At 32.6% G+C, this 23954-nt stretch overlaps 3 protein-coding genes across 8 annotated transcripts in view; 2 read left to right on the forward strand and 1 right to left on the reverse strand.

The window, feature by feature from the left end:
* The window catches only part of LOC129568330 (b(0,+)-type amino acid transporter 1), a 56715-nt gene extending 36128 nt beyond the window's left edge, over window positions 1-20587 (forward strand). For 3 of the 5 annotated variants that reach the window (XM_055446018.1, XM_055446020.1, XM_055446022.1), the window contains 11 exons: window positions 15307-15531; window positions 15663-15716; window positions 16208-16255; window positions 17760-18002; window positions 18508-18778; window positions 18847-19074; window positions 19141-19166; window positions 19440-19510; window positions 19623-19772; window positions 20060-20228; window positions 20327-20587. In XM_055446018.1, the coding sequence (XP_055301993.1) occupies window positions 15307-15531; window positions 15663-15716; window positions 16208-16255; window positions 17760-18002; window positions 18508-18778; window positions 18847-19074; window positions 19141-19166; window positions 19440-19510; window positions 19623-19772; window positions 20060-20228; window positions 20327-20397 (1556 nt within the window). In that variant the 3' untranslated portion in view covers window positions 20398-20587. Of the gene's footprint in view, window positions 1-13919; window positions 14228-15306; window positions 15532-15662; window positions 15717-16207; window positions 16256-17759; window positions 18003-18507; window positions 18779-18846; window positions 19075-19140; window positions 19167-19439; window positions 19511-19622; window positions 19773-20059; window positions 20229-20326 lie in introns of those variants that run through there. The other 2 variants (XM_055446021.1, XM_055446019.1) reach the window with 2 other exon arrangements.
* Window positions 20441-21525, reverse strand: LOC129568337 (uncharacterized protein C1orf131). The gene has a single exon (XM_055446034.1). It carries the CDS (start codon window positions 21346-21348, stop codon window positions 20809-20811), a length of 540 nt encoding a protein of 179 aa, XP_055302009.1. The 5' UTR covers window positions 21349-21525; the 3' UTR covers window positions 20441-20808.
* Window positions 21482-23753, forward strand: LOC129568334 (nucleolar complex protein 4 homolog A). 2 transcript variants are annotated; one of them, XM_055446031.1, is made up of 6 exons: window positions 21518-21735; window positions 21915-22032; window positions 22101-22733; window positions 22803-22878; window positions 22969-23332; window positions 23425-23753. In XM_055446031.1, exons 1-6 carry the CDS (start codon window positions 21598-21600, stop codon window positions 23542-23544), a joined length of 1449 nt encoding a protein of 482 aa, XP_055302006.1. In that variant the 5' UTR covers window positions 21518-21597; the 3' UTR covers window positions 23545-23753. The 2 variants fall into 2 exon arrangements, with proteins under 2 accessions (XP_055302003.1, XP_055302006.1); XM_055446028.1 differs by having other exon boundaries at window positions 21482-21735; window positions 22803-23332.
* The last annotated feature ends 201 nt before the right edge of the window (window positions 23754-23954 follow it).

Here is a 23954-nt window from a genome sequence, read left to right on the forward strand (position 1 = left end):
TTTTTCTGGCAGTCGTACGCTCAATTTAGTCCATGACTGTATATATAATAAAAATGCATTATTTCTATGTTTTTTCGTCTTATTCTACCCAAATTTAGTTCTTAAAATGTGAAAGCCCATTGAAATTCTGGCCGAATGAAATATTTTAATGAAAATATTTGGCTGGCTGCCATTGAGAAATGGAGGCCAAAAATGAGTTTTTTTACGGGCCGTCGGATTGAAAAGCTATATATATATATAATAGTAGAATAAGACGAAAAAACATAGAAATAATGCATTTTTCAGGGTGCCTCAAACTTTTGGCCGGTAGTGTAGTTTGGCCTAAATGCGATATATAATTGTTTGATTGTGTTCATGAATCAATGAATAATTTGCAAATGAATGTCTTCAAACATAAGTGAAAAAGTTCATTAAACTATTTTTAAGTGATCCAATTTAGCTAGCAACATACACGCTTTGATTGAATGACGTGCTCTTTAAACATTTCCATTTGTCGTTTCAATACTTGATTTTATTCTATCGATAGACTAAATCGTTATTTTTAGACAAGAAACGAAATTAAAACGATTGAATTATGAACATATACGAATTGTATTCGACTGCGTGACCATACGAAATATTTTATTCATGTTGCTGTTCATTTTGAATGTGTATAAATTTTGCGACGCAAACGTCTGATCGATTGATCGTACAATACAACATACGCAAACTTATCGGATTCCAAAATATGGATGCGTAGCTGCGCAACAGGTACACTCTGTGGTCACGTTTGACGTTTACTTTGCCCTGTTTTTATTCTTTACAACAACAAATCATACACATTTTGTGTAGTTCGGTACACTGTACATAGAAATTCCAGATGGCGCCAGCTGTATTAAATCGCTAGTTGCGCAGCTACGTATGGATGAAACGAAATTAATATATTATACTTTATTCTATCGGGAATTCCACACGCAATCAGAGAAGAGTTGTAATGTGTGGTCGCCGAATTGGCTGAAAATTGGCTTAGAGTCTTGTTTTCGATAGAAAATGAGAAACCCAAAATCTTAGGGCTGTAACTGGCCCACATTTCTGAGTTCACCCAGTGTAAATTTTGCAAAAAAATGAAAAAATCGAAAAAAAGGGTTTGCGCCAACTGAAATCTAACTAAGAAGTAGTTGACACATTGCCAAACCACTGGTACCGTTGGAAAGACAATCGATGGAGCTACAAAAATCGCGGAGTCAACTACCCTTTTTGACCCCATTGGGGCCTCTAAAAATGGGTTCAAAGTATAAAAAGTGAAATACTCAAAAGGGTGTTACCTTTTTTGTCGATTTTATTGCGTTAAAAGATAGCCCATGTCGCGTCGCTCCAAATAAAAAAATAAAATTTCAAGTAAACTCCTGCCGATTTTTTGTATTTGGTTTCGGAAAGTCAATCATATGTCATTTTTCAGCGTTTTTGTGGGTAAAATGGTCAAAAATTCCCTCCTACGGTGTTTTTTTTTTAGAAAACTGCTATTTTTTTGCCAAAATACATGAAATTATGACCATTTCAATATGTGTTTACCTATAAATTTGGTCTGAAATCGACATTTCTTCATAGAACAAGCGAATAGTCGAAATCTGCTTACAAAATCATTTGAACCCCTGCGTCAACATGGCATAGAAAACTCACCTATAATGGACTGTTTCGAGTCTATTTCCACGTAATTTTGGACGATAAATCGATCTAGAGCTATTTCAATCCTGCCTAAAGGGCCTGAAAGTTCGAAAAATGGCCCTGTTCCAGAGGATGTTTTCAACTCTCAATACAAACATTTTTTTTGCTTCAAAAATGCCCTATTCTGCATTCAATCGTGAATGAGTTTTATTTTTCAGCGAAACAAATAAAAATATACCAATTTATTTGCCATTTTTGGCTCAATTTAGCGTTTTTACAGAAAAATGTCGATGATGAATGATCGGAAAAGGGATAACCATATGGTACACTGTATAGTAAACTATAGTGAAATATATAGCTATCCCTTTTCATTTGACATTTTTCCGCTCAACTTTTCTGTATTACATTTTCGCTCCAAACCATTCATATGAGACATAGTTGTAGTAAAGCCGGCATATACTTTTTATGCTCAAGTACGAAATATATTTTTTTCCATGCAAAAAAGTGATAACAATTGTGAACGTTTGCTTGGGCATCTTTCGATCAAATTTCATGGAAATCTATGGCACAATATGTTTCAAAATGTTTCCGTTTCGAGCAATTATTTTGTCGGGATGGTGCCCCAATTTGGGATGGTGTTCAAATGATTTAGGCGATTTGAAAACTGAAAATACATAACGCATTGACGTTTTCTATTCACAACTGGGTTGATATTTTCACTAAAATTCACTTTCAAAATGTACTCAGTTACCAGAGCCAACAATGAAGCGAACGGGACATAAGTACCGAAAGAGATACGAAAATTAAATATATTGTCATTTTATATGAATTTCATTAACTAAATGAAAATCAAAAATAACTATTCACGCCATTTATCTGTATAATTCAATGTATAATTGTATATTGTACATAATATTGCCATATCGTCCTCATTATCATCGTCAAATCAACCTTCATACATATTTGATGATTTAATTTGAAAATCAATAAGCAAAACATTTGCGGTTTGTGTTATCAGTTATAATTTTACGTTAGAATACAGTTGACAGCTGACATTGATTCAGTGTTTCTTCTGAAACAAGTATTGATGTTTAATTAATCTCCGAAGGTCTTGATTATAATTGTTTTCATTGCATATGTTATGTGAAAAATAAATGATTTTCAACGTTTCCTCTTCAATTTACAATCCATGTCAACTGTAAATCAACAACAACTATAATAAATACATAGGTATAATAGATTTTCACGTGATGAAGTATAGTGAAGAAAATATCGCGACGAATTGACGTGGGTTATATTTTGGCTGAGACGCTCTATTTTTGTCTATGGTTTTGTGACAAGTTTCTACAGCGTAAGCAAACGCATATACATATATATCCGTTTGTAACTTTCGCGCTTAAAATTCCATGGATAAGTAAAATATAAGTTCATTCATGAAACTGTTTCCATTAGCAACTGAGGATATAAACATTTTCGAGCTACCACAAATTAATTCCCAAGTAACATTTATGTAACGCTTAAACCCAACTTTATACTAATTACAATTGTAGTAGGAACAATAAAAATGTAATTAATCATAAGTGTTCCGATCTACATTAGCGAATGAATCATCATTATCGCTTTTCCTTTGATGTGGAAATCGATGATTCATCGATTTGGTATGCGGCTAAATCTCTTTGATCTTTTATGATAGAGATTTAGTATAAGTAAGACCAACTGTAATGTGCGAGACACTTCTGTCCAGATGTTCTAGCTGCGAAGTCTTAAATAAAGAGCTTAAACCCCAAATATTCATCGTAGTATCATTTTGTCTACTACAAATGGCGACAAGGACTATTGTGCCTGAGCTCGAAAAATAGAAAGAAAAGTTGTACAACAGTTTAAGAAACAAAAAACAAAAAGTGCAAAAATAATCAGCCACAGAAATAATTGATCACAAATAAAGTGATTCAATACAAAAAATTAATCACAAAAAGTGAAAAAGCATTAAAGCTGAAAAATAAAAGCTAAAAAAGCGAAAAATAAAAAAAAAAATAAAATAAAAAAAAAAAAAAAAAAAAAACCAGTTCGAAAGCCGAATCTGAAGAAAAACCAAAAAAGCTAGCAAAAAGCCAAGGAAAAGACCTGACGAACCGAAGAAAAATTGGTGGAATCCAATCCGAAAACGCATCAATAGTGTGGAAAATCAACAAACCCCTGGAAAAACCATTGGAGCTTTGCAGAAATCATCAAAAATTGGAACTACAGCAAAAAAAATAAGTAAGTGATTTTTGATTCTTATATTGATTTCCACGAGTGATGCAAAATAGTGTAAATTTCAAATGAATGAAGAATTAAAAAGATTATCAGATCAACCACAGAGAAGATTAACACGATCAAATTCAGTGTCAAATGTATTTTATCGATTAAATGATAGAAATAAACCAGAAACTTTTAAAAAATTAGAAAAAAGTGACAAGAAAAAAGAAGCTAACAAAGATTTTTCTAATATCACCGACCCAGAAGAAAAAGCTAGTGCATATCAAGAATTAGCTGAAAAGCTAGATGATATTTTAAAAGAAGAAAGGAAAGAAAATTTGGAAAATCTCGAAAAGAACACGCAATGCATTAAAGATCAAGAAGATGAAATCAACTTTTTAATTATAGAAGCAAAGCGTAACAATGAAAGTTTATTAAACACGAAAGATTTACTCATTGAAGCAAACGAAAAATATAATAAATTAAAAGAAGAATTTGATCAAGCGAAAGAAGAACTTCAAAAAGCTAAGCTTGACATTGATCAGTTAGAAACAGATGACGAGATTTTGAATGGTCCATATAGAACAAAAATAAAAGAATTAAACGAAGAAATAAATCAATTAAAACAAAATTTGATAGAATTGGAAAGAACCATAAGTGAAACAAAATCTGAATCTGAACAAAACGCGATAAAATTCCCCACGATGGAAATCGAAGCCAAAGATATCATTGCAGCCATCCCTGTATTCTCAGGAGATCCAAAGCAATTAGATGGTTTTCTCAACACATGCGGAGTTTATTATGAAATCGTGAAAACTGACCAAAAAGCTATTTTACTACGCATAATTAAAGCCAAAATAACAGGCGAAGCTTTAACCAAAGCTGGTCCATTCGACGATACCATTGATACATTTGAAAAACTAAAACAAAGATTGAAAACCCACATAAAAAAGCCTCTCTCGATTGAATACGCGCAAGAAGATTTAAATAATGTATTTCAGAAAAAAGAAGAATCAATTGAAGATTACGGTGCTAGAGTCAAGAATAAATTGAAAAAATTAAATGAAGCATCCTTATTAATGTGCGAAAACGACGCAGAAAGAAAAATTATTAAGAAAATGAATGAAAAACAAGCTATTGCAAAATTCGAACAAAATATTCGCAATTCAACCATCAAAGTTTTAGTCTCTGCTGCTGCTAAAGAAACACTTGACGAATGCGTCACACTTGCGATGCAAAAAGAATTAACAGAGAAGAATAAAAATATAAAGTCATGTGGCATATGTGGACTTTCCAATCATGACGATAGTACATGTAGAAGGAAAAGCAACAACAATAATAATGGCAACGGTAATGGTAATGGAAACAAAAATAAATTTGGCAATAAAAGCAATAAAAAATTTAACGACAGAAATAATGTACGTTCGAACCGCGACTCGTATCGAAGCGATTCTAATTATAACCGCCAAGAACGTAGCAACGAATCAAATTCATCGGAAAAACCATCATCAAGCTCTTATAATCAATCCGGCAATTGGAGAAACAGAAGCAACAATCATGATCAACAGAAAAAAGATAATATCAATCAGCCAAATGTGAAAGTAATGTGTCAAGAAGAAGAAGACGAAAAAACAGTGAAAGAAGTTTTGGATATGAGCAAAAATCCAAAAAACTAGATCACGCAAAATGTAATACTGGCGACATTTTGCCACATCAAATCAATATCATAAGCCCAGTACTCCCCATCAATAAACCAATAGAAACAAAATTGACAATATACAACAATGAAATTTTCATAGTGCTATCTACATCTATTTCAGAAAAAAGATTAGTCTTTCTCATTGACACAGGCTCACAAATTTCTATTCTTAAAGCCGAAAAAGCGTTAGATGCAAAAGTAAATACAAAGAAAGCAATTGAAATCATCGGTATAGCGGAAAAATCAGTAGTAAATTCTCTTGGCATCACACGTATATTCATAAATTGTGATAATTATATCATTTCACACGACTTTCATGTGATGCATGAAAACATCTTTCTACGTCCAGATGGAATAATCGGTGCGGATTTTCTTTTGAAGCATAACGCTAAAATCGATCTATTAAACTCTAAAATAGTTTTGAGTTCATTTATTACACCCATCAAAACCGATGAAGAAATCAAATTCGTAAGCGTTTCACAAGCTATTAATACCAAAGAAGAAGACGATAGCAACATAAATGAATATGAAAAAGCAATTGAAAATTACTTAGCATATGAAAAAACAATGATTCGTACAATAAAAAACAATAAAAAACCAAACGCAAATTTTTACGACGAATTAACCGAAACGTTTTTTACCGAAGCGAACTTTGATCAAATTACCACGGAAATATATGACGGTAATTCTTCAAATCAATTTTCTGAATATGATCCATGTGACGTCACTCCATTTCATATTGATATGATCAGTAGTTCTCTTGATAATGAAGAACCAATCACGGACCGTACAAAACGACAAGAATATTTGTTAAAGAAAATCGATCTGAGTAATCTAACTGAATATCAAATCGAAGAAATAAAAAACATATGTTACGAGTATTCTGATGTTTTTTACATACCAAATGATCATATGAAACCAACTTCAATATACAAACATAGCATCAAAATAAAACCAAATGTGGACACAATCCGCGTTAAACAATTTCGTATCCCCTTTTCACAAAGGGAGGATTTTCAAAACATAATAACAGATTGGGAGAAAAATGGTGTAATTCAAAAAAGCATTTCACGTTTCAACAGTCCAATAATGTTAATAAACAAAAAACCAGATAGTCAGGGCAAACGTCAATATAGAGCTGTATTGGATTATCGTGCAGTAAATGATGCCTGTATCCCGCAATTATACCCCTTGCCTCTACCTGACGAGTTATTTGACATGTTACATGGAAGTAGTATTTATTCTGTATTGGATGTTCATGCAGCGTATCATCAAATTGAACTTGATGAAGGATGTCGCTACATTACGGCATTTAGCGCATTGAACCATCACTACGAATTTCGAATGCTACCATTTGGTCTCCAATCCAGTGGTGTAGCTTGGTTACACACTATTCATAGAATATTACAAAAATTCATTGATAAAGGTGTTTACGTATATGTGGACGATGTTTGCTTATGGAGCAACAATGAAAAAGCTCACATAGAATTAATAAAAAGAGTTTTCAAACAATTAATCAAATTCAATATAAAATTAAAACCTGAAAAATGTAAGCTTTTGCAAAACCACATACGCTATTTGGGATATAAAATATCGAAGAAAGGTTTGGAAGTTGATGAAACTAAAACAACTTGTATTCGTAAATATCCAATACCCAGAAACGTAAAAGAATTACAAAGATTCATTGGATTTGTAAATTTTTACAGAAAATACATCGCTAATTTTGGTCAAATTGCATTACCTTTATATAAGTTATGCAAAAAAGATGTACCATATGTTTGGTCTATAGAGGCACAAAACGCATTTGATGTATTGAGAAACAAATTGTTATGCCCTCCAGTATTGGCATATCCAAATTTTGATTTACCATTTATTGTTGTGTCTGATGCTTCTAATCAGGCTGCTGCCGCAATTTTAGCAAACAAAGATGGTAAGGATGAACGACCAATACAATATTTCAGTAGAACTTTTAATGAAGCTCAATGTAAATACTCCACAGTACATAAAGAATTATTAGCAGCTGTTTGGGGAATTACTTGGTTTCGAAGTTTTTTAATCGGCAGATCATTTTATCTAATTGTTGACCAAAAGTCACTTATATATCTTCTGAAAGGAAAATATAAAGACACCAAAGTCCATCGTTGGGCAATTGAATTAATGGAATATGATTTTCAAGTCTTACACCGCGAAGGTAGATTAAATTATTGTGCTGATGCATTATCTCGAATAACTTTTAACGAGGACGAATTAAATGAGAATAATAATCAAAAAGCAATCTGTTTGGTACAAACGAGATCAAAAACTAAAGCCAATATGGAAAAACAAAAAGCAGAAGCACAACAATCAGAAGATAAAGCCCCAGAATCACATATACCAAATAAGAGTGATTCATATCATATCGATGAAAAACGAAATTTTCTGATTGATAGCAAAGATTACGATCACATTACATATTTCATTAGTCGCCCAGGTGATAGATTGCACAAACAATTACAACACAAGTTAAAGAAAATTGTTAACATAGGCGATCTTCATTATGGTGAAATTTTTACATTTGATACAAATAAAAGCATTCTGAAAATCCCACATTTATTGCGAGACGAGATAAGCCGAATTAACGCCGAGAAATCTATCAAAACTTTCATGTTATTTCTCACCGATAAAGCTATTGAAAAAGTTGCAATCAACATCAACATTCGTGATAATTTGAGTTATAACGAATTAAAAATCATGATACGTAGATGGTTTACACCAACCCAAATTGCAATTAGCATATATTTAAATCAAGTCATCCAAATAACTGATCCTGATGAGATAAATAAAATATTAATCGAATTTCACGATTCAGTCCAAGCATCTCATGTTGGTTGGAACCGAATGTATTTAAATATCAAAAAATATTTCAACTGGACAAACATGGTTTCAGATATCAAAAGCTATGTTTCCAATTGCGAAACATGTCAAAAAACTAAAATAACACGACATACAAAACAACCAATTATAATATCTGCAACACCAGCGGCTTCATTTGCAAATATTGCAATTGACCATGTTGGTAAATTAATCACATCGGCACAAGGAAATTCATATATTTTAACCATTTTGTGTGTATTGACAAAATATGCAATAGCATTGCCAGTCCCAGACACCGGAGCTGAATCAACAGCTCATGGACTCGTTGAAAAAGTATTCTTGATATACGGATATCCGGAACAAATTACAAGCGACAACCATAAGTCTTTCCAGTCGCTTCTTATAAAGCAAATTTGTAAAATCCTGAAAATCCATCAAGTTTTCACAAGTCCATTTACTCCAAAAACGAACACAGTAGAGCGTTTTCACTCTAGTCTTCATACAATGTTAAGATCGTATATCAGTGACAACCCTACTCAATGGGAAACTAAACTTCCATTCATTGTTTCGGCATATAACGCTAGTATAAACTCCGTGACTCATATAAGTCCATTTGAATTGGTATTTGGAAAAACAATGGCATTACCATCAAATATCACGGGTAGCACAACACGATCGTACAACTATGATGACTATGCACATGACGTAAGAGAAAATTTAAAATATAGCTGGAAACTCGCTCGTGAAAAATTAATATCGCGAAAAGAAAAGAATAAAGAATATTACGACAGAAAAAACGACACAAAAAACCTGGAATTGAAGGTTGGTGATCTGGTTTTAATGAAAAACACAAATAGAAAAACCAAATACGATCAATTATACGTGGGGCCATATGAAATTATCGAAATATCTGGAGAAAATTCGGTAAAACTTAAAAGAAAAAACAAGATTACCAGAGCCCACAAGGATCAACTCAAAAAATTCATAGAACAAAATGACGACGAACATCAACAAAGTGAAATACAATCTTCAATTACTCAAAGTTTGAATTAGAAGATATTTTTTGTTGTTAACATATTTAAATTGAAATAAAGCTAACAATGTAGAAACCATTAACCAATAGATGGCGACACAATCAAGAATACATCATATAGTATCAAATCACATATGACAAAATTATTCAAAAGAATAAATGTAAACAAAAGATGACTATAACTCGAAATAATATGGAAAAATATCTTGAATTTATTAAAAAGCAAAGCACACAGTTATATATTTTATTAAAAAAAAAAAAAAAAAAAAAAAAAGTAGGAAAAGGAGTATAAATTTTTTTTTTTTCACACACTAAAAACCGATAAAAGAGAAACATTTTTTTTGTATCAATAAATGAAAATATAAAATACTGAAAATAAAAAATTATGTTTCAATCTAAAACTAAAATTTGAAAAAGTTACATTTGGAAATTAAATGATGAATTTGAAAGAAAAATTTTGAGGTAAAAAATTATTCATTTCAGGATAATATATAGTAATTCATTCAACCGCTCAGGAGTATAAGAAGCAACGATGTGCTGAGCGATTAAACGCAAATGATTGATAGCACGTGGTGCAGACGAATGCTCATTAATATCCAATAAACGATTAAAAACATTGACAAAGATTTCACGAGTATTGAAAGTTACATCAAAATTATGATTAGTAACATCACGCCACAAACCATCAATGACATATCGAATATAATTTGGACTCATCAGTTCAATACCATAAGAGGGTTGAAAATCAGATAAAGTAAAACCAGACGAAGATGTTGATACATTATCAGATGGAACACTCCTCATTGTCGTTGGAACATCCCGAGTCAATTCACTGGCATCAATTTGAGGCAGATTATCCATTGGCAAAGTATTAGTATATTCAGGCATTTTCGAATCGATCGGCATGTTGAAATCAGTTGATGTAATAGTATCCGTTAGCGAGTTATTTCCATGTAATACCTTATCTTGTTCTGCTAAAATCGTAGACTGAAAAGAAAAAACATAGAAAATAACATTAATTAAAAAATTAAATCATATTCAAAAGAAAACAAAGACTTACTATTTCATCACCAGATGAAAGCATATTGGTTTCAACCTCTTCAAGAATATCTTCGGAAACATTATCCAAAACAGCTCGTGCTTGATTCAATGCATTATAAATACTTCCATTCGAATATCTCATATCGGATGTTGAGGGTTCATCATTTAATGAAGATTGAAAAGCACGAATTGCAGAATCGTGGGATTAGAAATTGTTGTCGTCAACGATTTCTGTGAGCGAGACTTTTTCGGTAAATTCTGATTCGAATCACCACAACCAGAATTATGTATGGATGAATTAAGTGTTTTTCTTTTACCCACAACGCGTAGAGACTTCTTCACACATTTAGACGAGTCAACCACATCTTTATTATTTTTTGAATTAGCGACTTTGGTTGAAGTGGTATTTTTACCATCTGATGAATGCGATTGATCATCAGTACTGGGTGTGGAATCGTTCGTCAAATCAACATTGGTAATAACAGTATCGCGCGTTGCATCGATAGTTTCTCCGAAAGCGGATCGTGGGAACGCGTAACTTAACGGTGGATCTGCCACATAAGTATGCATATGAGGACATAATTCTCGCATACGTGCACCTCCTCGAATACTGACCATTTCAATCGGAATAATAGGATCAGTCAATTCCCGATAAATCATAGTCATATGAGCAAAATGGCGATGTGGCTCAACGTTATTATCAGAATTTGTGAAGGGAGGAATGCATGAGCTGAGTAGCTCAAGCGGGTCGCGTCGTAATATACTGAACAAAGTGATCACCAAATAATTATCGGTCACAGTACCAATTTGTACACCACAGTGACAATAACAGAATCTTCCAATGACATGGACGTTTCTAAAGTCGGTTAATGCACCTCGAATCGCTGAAAAGAAAAATATATAAGAATGAAAAATTCAACAATAATATTAATAAATAATAGTGGGAGAGGAATAGTATGACTATTCATTTAATAAAACACTTACTATGCACACGTTGCAGAGTCGATGACATATCGCGCATTTGAAATACTGCACTACATGCGATACAGACATACACAAAAAAGGGAATAATTCCGAAGAATTCCACGCGACCAACAATTCGAGAGCGTTTATCAATTCTATTTAAAAAGAATAAATTTATCACGATAAATTTAGCACATTTCATTCACAATAATTGAATTAATCAATACTTACCGTTTTTTGGGAGCCATAACAACAATGATGTTACACAAAGGCACAGACACAAAATTTTAAATAAAATCGAGAAATTCAATAGATGAAACAAAATTGGTATAGTTTCAACTAAACCCGAAATCATAATGAGGATCATTATCGTCTTTCGCCTAATATCCAGCATTTTTTGGAATAAATTTTATTACCGTAGTCGTAGACACATAAAATTTGGGAGACGAAACCACTTGAGATTCTCAAATTATCAACGACAAAATATAAACACTGGTAAACAATGTGAAGCTGCAATGCATCATATACAAATGTCATTTGTTAACGTGATCGTCGTGATACACACGAACATTGTAATTCTAACTGTAAATCAGCGCCATCTATTGATCAAAACAATAACACCCTATTTTACATTAGATTCATATTGGAAAATGAATATTACACATTAACGTCGATAATCAAATAATTATAATGACATATACATGTTTTCTGCGAATTCTTTCCAGAAATGACATTATTTACTATTCTGGCGATTTTCATCATTGCTTCAATCGTGAATGGCAAAGTCATCGTGGAAGTGGTCAAATCCAACGATGCTATGAGTGAAAGTAATTATGTTCAGGACGTTGATGATCCAAATCCAATAAAAAGATCACTTATGTTTACACCAAATTTAAACAATGCAATCCAGAATATACCAATATTATTGACACAACACGTAATCACTAATATTGTATTTTATGTATTGATTACAATCATTATATGCATTTATTTTATTGTTAAAGTCACCCGGTTTTGTTGTTGTGACTGCAAAGAATAAAAACAAAATTTGGCAAAATTGTTGTTATACTATCAGACAATAATTTAAGTTGGCATCACTCGGGATAATCATTGAATCATTAATCACTTATTTGAATAGAAAAAAAAAATAAATAACATAGAAAAGATTTGTATGATTAACAAACAAAAAGAAAAAATGATATAAATATATAAAACCCCATTTCTTGATCCATCGAGAAAAAACAAAAAGAATAATACTATAATCATTAGAATAGTAGATGTGAACATTTAATAAAAAATTTGGGATTTAAAGTTAAAGGGGAAAGGTATGTAGTAGGAACAATAAAAATGTAATTAATCATAAGTGTTCCGATCTACATTAGCGAATGAATCATCATTATCGCTTTTCCTTTGATGTGGAAATCGATGATTCATCGATTTGGTATGCGGCTAAATCTCTTTGATCTTTTATGATAGAGATTTAGTATAAGTAAGACCAACTGTAATGTGCGAGACACTTCTGTCCAGATGTTCTAGCTGCGAAGTCTTAAATAAAGAGCTTAAACCCCAAATATTCATCGTAGTATCATTTTGTCTACTACACAATTGTAATAGGTTATCGTAATTATATTACGATTTCTAGGTTCAGCTTTTCTCATCTCAATTTCAACTTCAACACCAAGAAATGTTGTATTAATAGCAGCGTGGTTATGACCACTATTGGGGTTTTCACTATGATAAAGAATGCCATTGGTGGTTGAAACTTTGAGGGGCATTGAACTTACTATGAATTAGAACTTGACAATATATATCAAGAAATCATTTAAAATCAGAAGCTGGATTGGCTAGCACATAATGTCGTGTTTACTGTAATCCTTCGATAGTATCATGAAAATTTTTACAGTAAAAGAAATTTAGTCAACACAGCGAAATTTATATATACTATATATAAAAATATATAGAATATATTTCAGACATATACACGCAAACCAGGAGTTGATACCGAAAAATTCACATGAATATTCCATGTTTTAAACCACTTTTCACAAATCTTCATGGCTATTGATATATCGAGAAAAAAGACCTGCTAAATAATATAAATTTACGTGCGTCGTATATTCTCAATGCGCCACAGTTCGCACAATACCGTGAGCCACATCACAAATGAAATTTTGTATTTCATTTTGTGAAATGTGGTTATTTATAGAATATCCGTTCACTCGGCTGTAGATCGTTAGACCACTTACCCGACGAAAACAAAATTTGTCTACGAACAGAAGACACAGAAAGGGAAATTATGACAATCTTTCCACATTTGTGTACGTTATAAAACGGACCGAGTATAGAAATGATGGTACACATTTTTCGAATTCAACACATATGTATATATAAAAAAGAATCTTCGAGTTTCCCGAAGCTCATGCGCCACCGACGAACATAAATTCTATCTTTTAGTGATTCGATCGTGCTAGCGATAGGACCGATATATTTGCTTCATTTATTCAACCTGAATATTTCGCAAAAGTTTCTTTTACATTTACAAATTTTCAAATTTGCGAAGTGTGATTGGAGACGTATCGAGACTGATTTTCCGATAATTTTTTTAAACGCAAATCTGTTGATTAATTTTTTTCCTCATAAATTTTCGTCAAATATTTAGAAATATATTTTCCATGCCATGCGCGATAAACTTGGTCAATTCTTTTGTCCAGAAAAAAGCGTATGCAAAATTGATTTGTCAAATGTTGCTACACAAGGTAAACTATACAATAAGAAAATTAAAAAGAAAAATCACGTAGAAAATAAGGAGCAGTGACAAAAACAACTCAAATAGGAGAATTGAAGTACTGAATTATTTATAAGTATCCTTGTTTGTATTGCCTTCTGTATGCGCTCAATTAAAAACCAGAAAAGACACACTTCCCATCACTTATCGTTGCAATAATAAGAAATCCGGCTGATAAGTACAGTAGAGTTTCGATTATCCGTCAGGCACCAGACCGGCATGTTGACGGATAATCGAAAAAGACGGAAAATCTAATTTTTGTTTAAATAACAGAATATGGTAGAGAAGTAATGAAATATTCATACGGTTGCGATAATATGTAGTATTTATTGAAAAAAATCATATGTAAACTAAAAAAACGTTGCGATTTATGAAAAATCTCTAAAGTCAAATAAAAACAAACACAGTAGATCGTATAGAAATTTGTCTTTTTGCTTTTCAAAGCAATAAATTGAATAGACGAAATAAAATTTCAATATATATAATTTGAATATTTTTTCCAATATGAACGTCGTCAATTCACTTTGAACCAAAAACGAAAAAAATATGCGTCGGCGAACGATGACGGTTAACAGAAGTGACGGTTAATAGAGTGACGGATAATCGAGACTCTACTGTATATGATATTTTCAGTTATGGGTCCATAACATTTATTTCCAAACGATATCAAATGTTTAGTGAATACGAAGAAACAATCAAGTGTATAAAAAGTGGATTTTGAACAAATTGCTCTGACATGCGCAATGTGACCATAAATATAAACAATTACTTTGTTTATGTGTCGATCATGCTTTAAACGAAATGAAAAAAATCGTATTGTTACTAATAAAGCGCACATAGATAAAAGAAAATGAGGCATAAAAAATCGAATTTGTTGCATTACAAAGACACACGAAGCCATTCCAAGCTAGTTGCTGTGCGATTTGAAATACACAGTACGGTTCGGTTCAGTTCAGTTATGTGTTGAATATAAACAGTTGGTTTGTTTTGACTGGAAATGAAGTTGTGCACATTTTGTTTATTTTTCGTTTCTTTGCAACTTTTGTGTAGGACATAATGTGCCAGTTAAAGATACATCAAAATATGTTCAAGACGGGCCAACGGGTGAAAATGGGAATGTTCATGAAACGACAGAGACAGAGACCGACGCATGCGGGACCAGGAGGATGCGGAAGTCAATGGCGCGGGAGCATTCAACGAAGAACGACTCTGTTCACCTCCAGAGAAGGGTGGGACTCTTCAGTGGGGTTGCTTTAATTGTCGGGACTATGATAGGTAAATGAATGAATATACTATTAAACTTCATATCGGAATGTCCAACCTGATGTGCGTACACTAGTTTGTGGAAATGATCATACAACCAATTATTTTTTTTATGATCTCAATTGCATTTTTATGCTTTTCAGGATCTGGAATATTCGTTTCACCATCAGGTTTGCTAGTGAGAACTGGGTCTGTGGGTTAGTAGTATTTTCGATTTCGTTTACGGAGATATTATTACTATTTTATTGATTGTTTTCTATAATTGTATGTTTCTTCTTTCAATTGACAATTTGAATTTTTTTAATAAATTTGTTAGTAATTGTATTTTCCGAGGGGAAAATCACTCTAGAAAATTACTTTTTCGGTTCACAAATTACTTTCACTATTGCTTTTTCGAAGAGAATTACAAATTACTTTTTATCATAGAAAAATATATTTTTGACAAGTAATTTCTAATAGAAAAGTAATTTATCGAATAAAAAGTAATTTGTAGTAATTTTTAGTCGAAAAACTACATTCAAAATTACTTTTTGTTCAACGAATTACCTAAAAACTACTTGTCAAATAGAAAAATTTTTTTTGAGTTTTCCCCCCCCCCCCCCCGGTATTTTCACATAATTTTGTAATGGTGAATATTGGCTTATAATTATTCAACACTGAAGTAATATTTTCTTCATAAATTTTACAGGTATAAGCTTTTGTATATGGCTCGCCTGTGGATTACTTTCCCTTTTGGGTAAGTGAAATAAAAACATTTATATTTATTCATATTGTAGAGGAGCAATTTGGAAACAATTAAATTGCAATTAACAAATACATTCACACATTCCGTAATATATTAAGAATATTATATAAATCTTAATTTGCAAGTTTTTTCTACCGGACTTCTGATCGGTTAAGAGATTGAAATCAAAGAAGAGTGGCTCGAGAATCTCGTTAAAAGCCCCCGAGACTCTCGTTAATAGATATATATTACAATGTTTCCGCTAAAGTTTTGAAAGGTGTGACACCATTCTAAAGATAACACGCAGTTTTTCTCCTAAATGAATGAAAAATAATCACGAAAATCGGAATGAAACGCAAAAATGAATATCTACTCTGTACTGAAGAAATTAAACGTGTAATTAAACGCTTCACATAGCCTTTGTCCCTTTGGAAACGTTTACCAAAGGTTATCCTGGACCGTTTGCCATAGACTAATATCAAGCATTTCCATTTTGGTTGTATGACTGTTTTCGTTTTCATGTTCCTACTATTGTGAATACCGCATGATGTACGAAAAGAGCCAGGTTTTTAACGACGCGAGAACTGAAAGTTATCGAAAGTTATTGCTACAATTGTTTATTATTTTAAATATGTAACAGTCTTGCGCTCTTTTCCGGCCAAACCTTAATCAAAACCCACATTATATTCAGCCAGAGTTTGGCGGTGTTTAATAAAATAAAATGAATTCATAATAATATATTTTTTGTATAAAAAATAAAGAATTTCGAAGTGTTGCCTAAAAATAGACTTTGTATTCACAGACTAATTTATAGACGCGATAAGATTTTATTGAATGTTCAATTTCCTTCTCAAAAATACGCATATAAACTGCGTGCAATACTTTCAGAGGAGAAAATCAGATTTAGTTTAATAACGAACGACACTATAGTATATATTCTATTCTATGAAATTTTCTTGTCTTAAACGTGCTGGGGAAACAATATGATCAGGCCTGAACCTCAATATAAAAGTTCAATAAATGTTTTCGAATAAATGATTAATATCGCTAATAATTATTTGTGATGTTCAGCGGATAAGTTTTAGAATAGAAGAAAGATTATGGTATCTCCGTATTCAATTCACATAATTCAATTCACATTCCAAAGCTGCTCCGTAATTTCGTTAATGACAATAAAGCATTTGGACGAATTAAAAATGAGATAGATATTGATTTTATAAATGGATTTGGTGGATATTATTCATTATCAATTCAAAAGATGGCTGAAATGTTAGTTTTTTGAAGGAAAAACGAAATCATACGAAGTTTTCATATACAATTTCATACAATTTGATGGCATAGAATAATCCATTTCAAAATCTCTACACAACACCTATACTTCAATATTACACTTAACAAAATATTTCGAATCTAAGTTGCTTTTTTGCGCCCACGTATTCATATTTATTATTTGTTATGTGTTATTATTTATGGAAAAAATGATTCAATCACCTCCTACGATCCATATTTTAAACAGGTGCTCTTGCGTATGCAGAATTGGGAACTATGAACACGTCGTCAGGGGCAGAATGGGCATATTTTATGGATGCGTTTGGCGCTGCACCGGCATTTCTCTTTTCGTGGGTTTCAACACTTGTTTTGAAACCATCGCAAATGGCCATTATTTGCTTGTCTTTTGCACAATATGCAGTTGAAGCATTCGTCACCGAATGCGATCCACCGATTATAGTTGTCAAAATGGTCGGACTGTTGGCGATTGGTACGGCATATTTTATTTTCATTCTCCTATTCGGTGTTTAAGTGATACTGACTAGGGGACAGACACGATTAAAAAAATAGTGATATTTAGTTCAAAAATAGCAAAATTAGCAGAAATTAGAGAGACTGAAACTTTTTTGTTCCCTACATTTAGCATTGCCAATACGTTTCCTTATGGAGGTTGTTTTGTTCATTTACCGTTATTTGTCAACAAGTCTGTCTATATCAACGCATCGCACTGTACATAGTATATGTCCATAAGAAATACACAGAGACAATGCAAAAAGATCGCAGATTTGTTTACAAACAACAATAAATAAACAAAACAAAAATCTCCATAAGGAATGCATTGGTAATACTAAATGTGTGGAAGAAAAAAACTAAAAAATTAGCAAAAACTTATGGAATTAGAAGAAACAATGGAAAAATCGTTCAAAATAGTTGAATTAGGACAAATTGATACCGTGTCTTGCCCCTAGGATACTGATGATTCTTCTTTATTGCAGTGAGTATTCTTTGTGTGAATTGCTACAGTGTGAATTTGGGCATGGCTGTTCAAAATATCTTTACAACGGCCAAGATGATCGCTGTGTTGATTGTCATCAGTGGTGGTGCGTACAAACTCTACCATGGAAATGTTCAACATTTACAAAATGCATTTAGTAAGCCGGCCCCACCAATCGGCGCAATCGCAGTTGCATTTTACACTGGTCTTTGGGCTTATGACGGTTGGAACAATTTAAACTATGTAACAGAGGAAATAAAAAATCCCAGCAAGTATGTAACTCAGCGATATGATATCTTCAATTCGGGTCACAATAAATTTATGGTATCTCTTAATTTAGGAATCTGCCACGTTCAATCGTAATTGGGATTCCACTGGTAACTTTATGCTATGCACTGATCAACATTTCGTATTTAACGGCGATGTCGCCAGATGAAATGATTGATTCGGAAGCAGTAGCAGTTACTTTTGGCAACAGGATTCTTGGTCCGTTAACGTGGTTAATGCCTCTTAGTGTGACAATTTCTACGTTTGGCAGTGCAAACGGAACACTTTTTGCGGCTGGCCGGTTTGTGAAAAAATAACAATTTGTCCCAAAAATTCGGTATAATAAACAATGTTTATTTATTCACAGGTTGTGTTTCGCAGCAAGCCGAGAAGGTAAGTCAAAACAAAAATTCATTTAGTGAAACAATTAGCTAACCATTAGTCAAGCAGTTAGTGTAGCAATTGGAAATTGAAAAAAATTATGAAAAATTAATATTTATTCAAAAAGTTTAAATATTCGATATGATACCTATTAGTTAAACATTGGGTACAATTAGTCAAAAATTATTAATTTTTTTAATAATTGCTAATTGCTAATTGCTTCACTAATTGCTTAGCTAATTGAAAAAAATTCACTCTCCTATGCCATTTACATCAAACCACCAGGACATTTGCTTGACATTCTTTCGTATGTACATGTCAGACGTCTAACACCTTCACCCGGTCTTATTTTCCATGTAAGTACATATAACATAGTGTATGTGAAATGTTCACTTTATTTTCGCCATACCTCAGCATAAAATTGATCATTGTAATTATTTATTTTTCTGTGTTGTTCTCATTCCACAGTCGTTGATTGCTGCTGCTATGGTTTTGTATGGCACAATCGATTCGCTAATTGATTTCTTCAGCTTTACGGCTTGGATTTTCTATGGCGGCGCTATGGTTGCTTTGATTGTGATGCGGTACACCAAACCAAATTGTCCACGGCCATACAAGGTATTATTTTATATCCACATCGTAATAACAAATTTTTGCCTACACACTTGACAAAATTGGAGAATTTTCCTATGTTTGAAAAAATGTTAAAGGACATCGGTTTTCCACTTCAACGAAAACCGATTATGTATTTGTTGAATACTTGTGAATATTAGCAGCTGCTTGATATCTTCTCAAGTTCAATGTTTATCGATCTAACAGCACTGTGTTTGTTTAACTCAATACATGCACTCTGAAAATTCATTGACCGATATGTCCTTTGTTTCTTTCTTTCCATATTTCAATAGGTACCGATCATCATTCCATACGTGGTATTAGTAATCTCTGCGTATTTGGTCGTTGGACCAATTATTGACAATCCACAAATCGAATATCTGTATGCACTGTCGTTCATATTTGCTGGTCTAATATTTTATGTACCATTTGTCAAATTTGGTATGACACCACGTTTTATGAGTGAGTACTTGGATTCTAAAAGTTCTTATTCTCTCAAAATTCCTAACAGATTATTTCAAAAAATTAAAAAATAATGCATATGAATTTTATCGTTATAGACAAGGTAACGCTGTTCCTTCAACTTTTATTGGAAGTTGTGCCGACAACGACAATGGGAATGTTTGATTAAGAATGAATAAAAAAAAATTTATATAAAAAAAATAACAATAAAATAAAATAAAATAAAACATAATATATATTTTAATGAAAATAAGTATGAAAAAATTATATTGATACGATGATTATCACACTAAACATAAAAAGCAATTAAGAACAAGCACATGAAGATTGACAAAACTTCAATGATTTATGTCAAGAAAACATATATAGTTTTTTACATGTTCAATATTTTCTTTTTGCAAATATTTTATATTAGACATACTTTTATTGTGACAATGAGAAGACTATTTGAATTTCGAAATATAAGTGCATTCAATGCAACAAACAAATGATATGCTACGAATAATTATGTTGTACTTTCGGCAATATGAATAAAATTAGATCGTTTTTTGATTAGTTTTATTGGCAGAAAAGTTGAGTTTTATTTCTTTTTCTTTTTTTGTATTTTTGGATCAACAACACCATAATGTTTAGTAAGTTCGCCAACGTTGTTTTTATTCTTCTTTGTCTTCTTGGTGAAACGATTGACCAATTGGTTGCAGGAAACTGTTGCCAATCCAGCGGAATTTTTTCCAACGGTCCGAATGTAGGCTTCCTCTTTAGCCTTAGCTTTAGCTTCTTTATTTTCAACCTGTAGTTCTTTGTAGTTTTTATAAGCATTTTTTGGCGGTTTAGCACCTAGCTTAACCGCTAAGGCGACTTTTGCTTTCTGTTGATCTTGAAAATTATATCCGGATATACCAAAATTGAAAACTTCATGCCGCACTCGCTTCATATCCAATCCACCTGGTTCATCCCTTTCTTCGCCCGCGCTTCGCTTCTTTTGTGAAAATCTGTTGGTTTTGTCTGACTTTTTTGATTTATGTGTCTCGAAAACAACTGCTTTAAACTCGTTGACCACTAGATTCTTTTTCAAGAGCATCGCTTTTGTTGGAACAATATCTAGTGATGAATCCTCCATTTTCACACTGAAGTATATTCTAATTTTTTAGGTTTGTATTATTTTTATCACGAATCGGGGGACTACATCAGTTTCAACAACAACGTGCTGATTTGACAGATTTTACCGATAAACCGCATGGACGGCCATCATTGAACCGGTTCAACTGTCAATAAACAAGGCCTATACAATAGCTTTATAAATTGAGTGAAAACAACAAATACATAAAATTTATGGAAGAAGACACAACGTCAGAGAATAAAAATAAACATGTCGACGAAAAAAGCAAACTCCAGTGAAAAAGTTTCATTAAAAATGAATTCGAAATCAATTAAAGCCAAAACACAAGAATTTCTATCATTCAGGAAAAAGCTGCAGCCATTGAACGATATATTAAAGGAGTTTGAAGTGAGTATTTGTATAGCACGGACCTTATAGATTTTCCACAAATCTCTAAAGTTGAGGTTATGTGGTCTTAAAACAGTGTTGTGCCACAAATAAAATGATGTCATGCTATAAAATGCTTATGTTGATCGCATGTGACTTCAATTGATCAATATTTTTTTTCCTTTTCTCACATTATATAGACATGTATTCAAAGCGGTGCTGCCATCACTCCATTTTTGCTTGCAGTTGAGAAAATTTTCACAGAATTGCTCAAAACACGTGAAATGGTTACCACTTTAAAACCATCAAAAATCAAAGGTTGAGTTAGCCCACGTTTTTACAAAACTTGAATTTGAAAAAAAAACTTTTCTACCCCATTCGAATAGATGGATATTCTGAAATACAGCATCGTGAAGCACTTCAGAAGCACTATGAAACGGTTTGGAAACATATACTGAATGGAATGCAGAATCCGGATGAAGCTGAAAGTACGCAAGCGTTAGTGACAGCAGTACATTTATTGTCGACAGAGGCGAAATACCCAAAAAATCCTGAATCGAAATCGATGTTGTCGCTAAGCAAGCTCAGAAATATTACACAACAAATGCTTTCGTCTGAAAAACTAAATAATCATCTTTTCGCAAGATTCAAAGAATACGGTTCATATTTGGACATTGTTTATAATTTGTGGAAAATACTGCCAGACATAACGATCAAGGAGAAGTCTCCAAGTGACATTTATGTGCAAAACTATTTGGACTTGATAAATGCCATTCCCATCAGTGCTGAAGTTCAAGAAAATAAGCAACTCTTGTGCTGCAGTGAAGAGTCTTTCGAATTCGACTATCCAGTTGTTCGAAAAAATTTGAATAAAGTATGGGCTTGCATTCTTCAGTGGACAAATGACCTGTCGGAAACTACACATAAACAATTGCTCGTTGTGTTACTTGAGAAAATATTGTGTCACTTGGACAAGCCAATTCTATTGACTGATTTTCTAATGGATTCATTGGATGTCGGTATGTGTTTTGCATATTATTTAATCTTAGAAATGAGCTGTTTGTTAATAATGATTTGTATTTTCCAAGGCGGCCCAGTAAGTTTGCTGGCTTTGCAAGGTGTATTCACACTAATTCAACAACATAATTTGACGTATCCAAAATTGTACGAAAAACTGTACTCAATGTTTGAGCCCGAAATTTTCCACACAAAATACAAAGCCCGTTTGTTTTACTTGGCTGATATTTTCCTCAGTTCTAGTCATTTGCCGGAGAACTTAGTTGCAGCATTCGCAAAACGCCTGGCACGATTGGCCTTAGTTGCTCCACCACAAGATGTTATCACAATCATTTACTTTATTGGAAATTTGATTTTGCGTCATCCAGGTTTAAAGCGAATGATAAGCCATCCTATTCGTGATAAAATTCCAAGCGATCCCTATATAATGGACGAACGCGATCCGGTGCAATCAAATGCAATAGAGAGTTCACTCTGGGAAATTGCATCATTGCAACAAGATGCTATACCGTCAATTGCTCAAGCTGCTAAACTCATTTCGAATCCACTACCAAAGTGTGAATGGAAACTAAGTAATCATCTTGAAGTCGATGAGAATGATGTGAGTAGTGAGATGTTTGTTTTGTTGTTGTGTGTATGTATTTCCTATAATAAGATGATACAAACTAATATTTTGTGGATATTTTTTTATAGCTATTCGATCAAGAAATCTTGAAACGATCCAAAGAATACGCGCTCAACTTTGAGAGACCCCAATCGGCATTAGTACCAAATGCAACAGATGCATTTTCGAAATGCTGGAAACTATTTTGAAGTGATAATCAATACTTAATCTCTAATTCGTAATAACTGCGCTAAATGTCAAAATTTAATTGGTATTCAGCACAGCACGAGTTATAATACGATAAAATAATTTCCTAAAATAATAAAAACATCATTGACACATTGCAATGATTGCAATGAAAGCCCATTCTGTATTTTGTATAAAAAAAGCATAATAAAAATCATAGCTGCACCATGTATAGAGTTTTTGTTTTGCATAACTTCATTACAAATTTTTTTAAGGAGTTTCTGATGGTTTTGGTTTTTGCGCCGCATTTGATTCAAGGTCAATCTCCTTTGATATTTTTTACAAAAAAAACACACAAACTTAAAACAGTCGGATGGCTACTAATAAGGAGGTGTAGTGAAGTTAGCTCCATAAACATAAACATTTTACCTAA

This window comes from Sitodiplosis mosellana, unplaced genomic scaffold, assembly GCF_009176505.1.
Source record: "Sitodiplosis mosellana isolate CC-2019 unplaced genomic scaffold, AAFC_SMos_1.0 Smas_scaffold_18, whole genome shotgun sequence".
Classification (NCBI taxonomy): Eukaryota; Metazoa; Arthropoda; class Insecta; order Diptera; family Cecidomyiidae; genus Sitodiplosis; species Sitodiplosis mosellana.